The 8,196-nt window shown below is 47.1% G+C and overlaps 2 protein-coding genes across 4 annotated transcripts in view; one reads left to right on the top strand and one right to left on the bottom strand.

Annotated features, from left to right (window-relative positions):
- The window catches only part of grik2 (glutamate receptor, ionotropic, kainate 2), a 649,386-nt gene that overhangs the window by 356,996 nt on the left and 284,194 nt on the right, over window positions 1–8,196 (bottom strand). The gene's annotated exons all lie outside the window — the stretch shown is intronic.
- On the top strand, window positions 2,495–5,895 carry LOC112450151 (TATA-box-binding protein). The gene is made up of 8 exons (XM_025003533.2): window positions 2,495–2,598; window positions 3,444–3,522; window positions 3,719–3,809; window positions 3,888–3,975; window positions 4,065–4,156; window positions 4,237–4,401; window positions 4,797–4,888; window positions 5,559–5,895. Exons 1-8 carry the CDS (start codon window positions 2,554–2,556, stop codon window positions 5,633–5,635), a joined length of 729 nt encoding a protein of 242 aa, XP_024859301.1. The 5' UTR covers window positions 2,495–2,553; the 3' UTR covers window positions 5,636–5,895.

The raw sequence follows: 8,196 nt of genomic DNA, 5'->3' as shown, positions 1-8,196 counted from the left end.
CTGTCCTCTCCCAGTCCTGGGATCTCATCCTTCTCGTCCTCACTCTGGAAGACGCAGGAAGTCCTGGAGTCTTGCGCGGACAACAGAAGACAGGAGTGTTCAGAGTCCACAGACATCTTCAGCCATATCTGGGGACACAAAGAGACAGGGACAAAGGCTTTAACCCAACAGAACAGAGACGAGGACAGATCAGAACCCCGACAGAACCGGAGTTCTGTGGACTTCTGGAAATCCAGCTGCGGTCACTTTTTATGAATAAGAAACTTTTATTCAGAACCAAACTGAAGATCAAAGGGATTCAGCTGAAAACCTTAGAGTCAGGGCTGGAGCTGCAGTTAACCAGTTAACCAGTTAAAGTGAGACTGTTGCCATGGCAACTGTGAGGCCCAACACCAGGAGTGATCAGCTGGAAGATCTAAAGCCAGCTCAGAGCTGCAGCTGCTCTCAGATCAGGACAGGAACCAGGTGAGGAAGAGGAAGAGGAAGAGGAGGAAACGTGAGGAAGAGTTAAGAGTTAAAGCCAGACTCTACTTTAGATCCAGAAGGTTTCGGTTCGGAGCGGATCTTCAGCTGACTGAAAACTTTACCGTCTTTCTCCTCCTTCCTCTGAACAAACTGGATTCTCTTCTTCTTCTTCCCCTCGTGGTTTTTACAGAACAGAACCATCTGCTCGGGCCCGGCTCCCGCCTGGAAACGGGTCTTTGTCCTGGTCCATGTAAAACATCCCAAAATACAGGCAGGCTCACATTTCACTGCGGTTTACTGAACCCAGAGAGTCCACATCTGGAGGCCGAACCCGGCTCTGTTCTGACTAACAGCCGGTTCTGATTGGCCCGTCTGCAGGGAGGAGGGTCCAGAAGGTTCCTCTGATCTGATCCTGTGCTGCTTCAGCTGGAGGAGGGAGAGAAAGAGAGGAACAAACAAGGAGGAGGAGGAGGAGGAAGAATGAAAGGCAGGAAACAAAAAGATGGAAGAAAACACGATTCTAAAGAAAAGAAGCAGAAGCTGAAAGGATGAAGTTCAAGTAAATCAGGAGGAGAGATCAGTTCAGACAGGAAGGAGGCTGTTTATGAGCTGTAATTATCTGCAGTTTGGACCAACAGAACAAATAAAACCACTCTGTCCTCAGAGTCTAAATACTGCCTGAGCTTCCAGGTCCTGGAGAGACACTTCAGCCTCGTCCTCCTGTTAGAAGGACAAGATCCAAACCTTTACTGGATCAGGAGATCTAAAACCATTTTTACACAAACAAACACATTAAACTCCTCAATAAGACCAACACCAAGTCCCCCCATCAACATAACAGGGAACGGTCACTAAAATCACTGTATGACCCAAATGATTGACAGCTCCAATGGTTTCAGAGCCGAGTCTAGATGTTGGTGGACTTCCTGAAAAGTTCTGGTTGGACACAGATAAGAGGGGCGAGTCCAGGAGGAGTTCAGGACTTCAGGTCTGCAACAAAAACACCTCCTGATGACGAAGACTTTAAAGGTTTGATGTGAAGATAAATAACATGATTATCATCCAACGCAGACAGAAATGTGGCAGAACCAGGACTCTAAACGGGCTCCAGACAAGGTCCGGATCAACACATCAGGCTCTCGTCTGTAAAGAGGACGATGCTCTGGTGGGTCCAGGTGAAAAAGGAGTTGAGTTGGAAGATCCGGATTTACTGATCCATCTACAGTCCAACCCTCACCTCAGGACGGAAAGAACCCGATCCTGGATCTGTCTGGGCTCAGGGATAAGGAGCTCCAACATCTGGATCTGTCTGGGCTCAGAGATAAGGAGCTCCAACATCTGGATCTGTCTGGGCTCAGAGATAAGGAGCTCCAACATCTGGATCTGTCTGGGCTCAGAGATAAGGAGCTCCAACATCTGGATCTGTCTGGGCTCAGGGATAAGGTGAGGAGCTCCAACATCTGGATCTGTCTGGGCTCAGGGATAAGGAGCTCCAACATCTGGATCTGTCTGGGCTCAGGGATAAGGTGAGGAGTCCAACATCTGGATCTGTCTGGGCTCAGGGATAAGGTGAGGAGCTCCAACATCTGGATCTGTCTGGGCTCAGGGATAAGGAGCTCCAACATCTGGATCTGTCTGGGCTCAGGGATAAGGTGAGGAGCTCCAACACCTGCTGAGGAGGTTCACACAGCTGGTTGTTTCGATGTTTTGATGACTCAGTTTGGTGAAACTGCTTGTTAGTTTACGGTTCTTTAAACCATAAAGAGTTTTTAAAAACATGTTTAGTAAAAATAAAACCTTCAGAACCTTCAGAACCTCCATCTGTTCTGTGTTCTTTGCATCAAATAATTTAATATTTGAGGCTAAAGTTTTAAAGGCTTCATTTCCAGTAAAAAGCAGAAATGTTGCTGAATCTGATTTAAATGTTAGATTTAATTTGTTCCTAAAGTTCTGGAGTTTTCTGACAGGAAAGAATTTCAGCTTTTTAACTTCAGTAACGTAGCAACAGATTTCTGACAGTAAACTAATATTTGAAGGTAAACATCTGTTGATTGTCAGCGGACAGACAGAAGCTCCTGAACCTTCATCATGGACGACCTGGAGAGATACCTCAACCAGTTCATAGCAAACAACGTGAGTAAACTTGATTTATTTAAACAAAGCTTCAGAAAGATTCATTCAGATTCACAGAAAATATTCAGATTTAAACCCAAACAAGCAAAACAAAAAGCTGGAATACATGAAATCTAATGAAGTTAAAAAGAGTAAAAAAATAAAATCCACTGTAAATTCTTATAGTAAAACCAACTAAAGTTACCAAAAATTAAACTACAAATAAACAAACCTTCAAAACAGTTCTTTGTCGTGGGAAACGGTGAAGGGAGTCTGGATCACTGAGAGGAAGCAGAGATGGTCAGGATTTGTAAAACTGGATGGAAAGGTTTGGTAGATGGAGGACTTACAGAGGAAGGAAGAGTTGTCTGCCAGGGAGAGGTGAGCGAGTCTGACAGATGGTCCTGGAGAGTACGGAGGAGTGATTTGGGCTTGTTGGAGTCCAGAGGAAGCTGATGGATGGTGGGGGTCAGAGGTCAGACAGGTCTTTACAGAGAGGGCCTGATAAACGGAGTTAGCAGCTGGTAGCAAACGAACTGGTCAGTGTAGAAGAACGGCTGAGAAGATTACTCAGGATGACCAAAAAAAGACTTCTAGGAAGAGTGTCTAGAGAACCATAAAGGTTAACACTGAGGTTAACACTGGCAGTCCCCCCCCCTCCTCTTATCCTGTGGCTGGGTGAGCAGTGATGCAGCTCAGGCGTGAGCAATCAGTGGCTGCTCTGTCCTCCGAATGGGACTCCATGGCTCCCTCTAGTGGAGAAAAGAGGACCCAAACTCCTGCTCCCTAACAGTCTGTTAGTGTTGTTGACGTTGATGAAGAACATTTGTTCAAGATGTGGCTCATGTGGTGAGATGTGTCTGCAGAACCTTCAGAGTCTGGAGGCGGAGGAACAGAAGACTGACGATGGAGGTTCAACAACAACGACAGCAGCAGCAGCAGCAGGTACAGGTGTTTCGTTGTTGTTTAATGTGACGCCATGTTTATCTCAGGTTGAACTTTCAGGCGAGGATCTGATGGTTTTGTAAAATAAACAGGAAGTTGTTGATGTTTGGGTTTCCCGGGACTCTGTCCTGAGTCCTCCTGAGTCCACCTGGTCCTCCGGTTCCTCTGAACCTTTGGAACGTTGTTTTCTTTTCAGATGGAAATGAGAGCAGGACTTGCAGCACCTGTTCTGTTCCTCCTGAAGTCCTGGAGACCCCTGAGGACCACAGAATAATCCTAACGGTCCAGTAGGTTCTGTTCTGCTGTTGCTCCGTTCCTGAAACATCTAAACCATAGACCAACGTCTGCTCTGCTTCCATCTGCAGAAACGTGATCTCCTCAGTGAAACTCAGCTGCAGACTGGACTTGGACTTCATAACCAGAACTGCGTGGAACACCGAGTACAAACCAGAGGTTCTCAGACTTTAACCTCGACGGAAAAGAGCTCGCTTGGAATTGTGGGACATGTGGTTTTTATTCTGGATTATTGGTTCCTGTTCTAGAGATTCAGGGCGCTTATTATGAGGATTCGAGAGCCCAGAACCACAGCAAACATCTACCAGAGTGGATCTCTTGTTTGTACCGGAGCCAGGAGGTGTGTGTGTGGACTCCAGAACCGATACCACTGAGGTCTGGATCCAGTTAATGAGTTTCTCTCTGTGTTTGTTGGCGCAGCATCGACGAGTCACACCGAGCAGCCAGGAGGTTCGCTCGGATCTTGCAGAAGCTTGGCTTCCCGGTTAGCTTCCAGAACTTTAAAATCCACAACATGGTGGTCAGCTGCAACACGTTCCCGGTGGTTCTGGAGGCCCTGAATCTGGTCTACCATCAGCACTGCAGGTCAGGACTCATGAAGGTCCATCTGAAAACAGAACCGTCTTTACAGCTGGTTTCAGGGGTTGGTTCTAAAACTCCCAGCAGCTGGAGCCAAAAGGTCTTTTTCCTAAAGACAGTGTCTGACTGGGCTGAGACTGCTGGAGACAAATAACGGACAGCATCTGTGAGGGAGTCTCCAAAATGTCTCACATCGTTTCCTCAGGGGACTGAGGAAACGCTTAAAGTTCAGGGAGGCTGCAGCTGAAGTTCCTGCAGCTTTGAGGGACGTTTTTACTGACAGGTGTCCATCAGCCACAGCTCAGAGACACTAACGGCCCATTACAGTTGTAGAAACACTAATCTTTGTATTTTAGAGGGACGTTCTTCGTTCTGTTTCATGGGTCGTTGTTTGTCCACAGTTATGAGCCGGAGCTGTTCCCCGCTCTCTTCTTTAAGATGGTTCCTGGAATCACCGCCATCGTCTTCGTACAGGGGAAGTTAATCCTGAGCGGTAAGAACCAAAAAGCCATCACTGACCTGCAGCTCGGAGAACCTTCTGCATGTTCTAGTTGCTGTTAAAGGGGCAGTTCAGATCTTTAGAGTTTTATCTGAGTAGAGCTAACACCAAAGTGGATCTCTGGCTCCATGGGTCTGCAGGTTTTGAAAGTGGGGGTGTAAACTTTTGCTTTTGCTTCTCCATTTTCTGACTGAAAACTTGAAAAGACAACAACAGGGTTCTTTACTGGTTCCAACTGGACTCTGGTGGTTCTTCAGAATAAAACAACGTTTTTTGTGTTCCAGGAGCCGTGAAAGTTGTTTAATTCCCGAGGAACTGAGGTTCTGTTTCTTTAGTTTCTTTCTTGGTCCTGCTGGTTTCTGGGTGACCTCTCAGGTCCTGTAATTAGGTTTTAGGTTTGGTGGAAAGTTTTTGTAAACCTAAAATAGGCCCAGCTCTATTTTCTTTTCTTTTTGAAAGTCCAGAGGTTCACGGAGGGTTCTGGATCAGTTTTAGGTCTTTCTGAGAACTTCCTGACCTCCTGAGAACGTTCTTCTGTTCCTTCTAAAGTTCTGTAGTTGCCCCTGGAAAGTTTGAACAGATTTACCTGAAGGTTTTCTCTCAGTAAACTTTATAAAAAGTCTTGATGGATGAAGTTTGAATTGTTTTTTGTGTTAAATCTCAGGAGCGAAGAGTCCAGCTGAGGTCTCTGAAGCGTTGCAGGTCATCTACCCGGTCCTGAGACGCTTCATGAAACACTGACAACAGGAGCACATCAAGATTTCAGAACTAAAAATTAAACTGGAACAAAGACTGAACTGTCTGAGTGAATGAAAATTGAAAACAGAACTTTATTCTTTTAGTTTTTAACAGAATATCCCATCCTAACCCATGACTGGTGTGGCTGTAGTTCCTCGTGTCACCAGCAGGTGTCAGCATGACTTCAGGGTTCTGCAGGAAACCCGGTTCTGTTTGAACTGGCTTCATTCTGCTGCAGAACCAGGCTGATGTGGACAGAACAAGAATCATTCTTTTGCGTTCTGTACTGAGATCCTGGAGTTCAGGATTTGTTTATTTTCTCTAATATTTTATCAGAACTTTGAAAACTTCTTCAATAATCAAAGATGGAAACGTTCTGGCTCCTGAGGGGGCAGGGCCTCACCATCGGTTCTGACAGACTCTTTGTCATGTTTACTGGCTCCATCAGCTCTGTGTTTCCTGGTTCTGGACTCTGGTTCTGGACCCTCTGAGTGTGTCATCCGGTCCGACCCAGTTGGATCCTTCTGTGTGATCTGCATAAACTGAGCAGCAGAGAACAACAGGAAGCAGCTGGAAACATCTGGCCCGGACTGCAAACAGTTCCCTCAGTCAGAACCATCAGGCCCTCAGTCAGAACCAGCGGGCCCTCAGTCAGAACCAGCGGGCCCTCAGTCAGAACCAGCGGGCCCTCAGTCGGACCCAGCGGGCCGGGCCCTCAGTTGGAACCAGCGGGCCCTCAGTCAGAACCAGCGGGCCCTCAGTCAGAACCAGCGGGCCCTCAGTCGGACCCAGCGGGCCGGGCCCTCAGTTGGAACCAGCGGGCCCTCAGTCAGAACCAGCGGGCCCTCAGTCAGAACCAGCGGGCCGGGCCCTCAGTCAGAACCAGCTGTGTTTTCTGGTTTTCGTCTCTCCGTCCCTCAGGGACGTGTCCTGAATCACTTCCTTCCTGGATCTGTTTGAAGTGAGTTATGAGTCCTGGACCGGGTCTCTGAGGCTCGGTTCTGGTTCCTGAGCTCAGCAGATGGTTGGAGATGGGAGTTAGCAGCTGTTCACTTCCTGTCCGTACAGGTGCTGTATTTGGATCAGAACAAGGTGGAAACGCTGACTCTGCAGTTCTCTGCAGGTTCACCTCCTTCTGTTTCTAAAAGCAGATGTGTTACATCACACCGGGGGCCCCGAGGGGCCCGATGAACTGCTGAGCTGATGGAACCAGAAATAAAACCTCTGAGCACGACTTCAGAACCAGAACCAGCATCAACAGATGTTCTAATGACCACAAATCTTCAGTTTATTGTGGTCTGTGATGAAGAGGAGGCGAAGGGTCGACCCGATCCGGTTCTGGTGTCTGAAACCATCCCTGTTCCCATGACCCACAGTTACCTTTTTACCAACAAGAGCAGGAAAACTCCGGAGCAAAGAGGAACTTCCCAACAGGAACACGGGGGAAGAGTGGGATCCAAACCCGAAACATTCAGACTTCATGTGGTTCTGACTCCCAGCTGTCAATCAAACCACCCAGATCCTGCTCTGCATCAACAGAACCCGAACCCATAAAATCAGGAAGAAACGTGTTTCATGCAGCTGCTTTTATTTTGAAGGTTGGCTTCTGATGGTGGATCATTTTAAACAAAACATTCAGTTCAGGCTGAATCAACAGCAACAATAATAAAGTCCAGGTCCAGTCCTCTTCCTGTTCCTTTGAATCCTCCTGAACATCACAGCTCTGATTAGAGACGACAAGAAGGATCTGTGGGGGCGGCCATGATGGAAACAGAAACCCATATTTTATTCATATGGAACAGCAAACATATCAAATGTTGAAACGAATAAATTCTACCTTTTCTAAGAAAAGATAAAGAAATGTTGGCAGCAGCACATCTGTAGAACGTTGTTCCAGGAGCAGCAGATAGTGGTCTGAATGAGAAACATCTGGAGGAGAAACCACCGACCCCAAGTCCTTTGTTCTAAAGAGGAGAGGGACCATCCAGCCTGCCTCTCTGATGGTATGGGGGTGCATTAGTGCCTCCCATCCAGGACTGTTGAACAGACAGAATGGGCCAACCTCAGGTCCAGATGTTTACAGACTGATGGAGAGGCTGCACAGAGGGAAACATCTGTAAACAGCCGTGTTGCTGATATCAGATCTAAAATAAACAGATTTGACATGTTTACTGTGTTCCACCGTGAATAAAATGTAGGTTTATGACATTTATACTGAACTGGTGTTTAGTTTGTGACGTTTGACTGATATGTTCAATCAGAACCTCAGGAGGTGATGCTAGGATGAACTGAGCCGTCCTGTTGCCGTGGTAACAACCTCTGCAGAGGTTCTGATGTGCTGACGAGGGCTTGTTTCCTCCTGATGCTCCTCAGCTGCAGGTTTAGAGCAGCTGATTGGCTGAAGGAGGACCTCAGGTTCTGGTTCAGGTCTGGGATGGAGCCTTTCAGATCCAGATCATCTGCTGGACAAAGTTTAGTTTTTGTGAACCCGACACATCTTTTGTTCACTTTTTGTTTGGGTTTGTTGTTCCGTTTTCAGGAGAATCTCTGGAGGAAAGAAAGAG

Source organism: Kryptolebias marmoratus, linkage group LG16 (assembly GCF_001649575.2).
Source record: "Kryptolebias marmoratus isolate JLee-2015 linkage group LG16, ASM164957v2, whole genome shotgun sequence".
Lineage (NCBI taxonomy): Eukaryota > Metazoa > Chordata > Actinopteri > Cyprinodontiformes > Rivulidae > Kryptolebias > Kryptolebias marmoratus.
The sequence above is the reverse complement of the archived record's forward strand: the minus strand, read 5'-3'. Positions and strand labels throughout refer to the sequence as shown.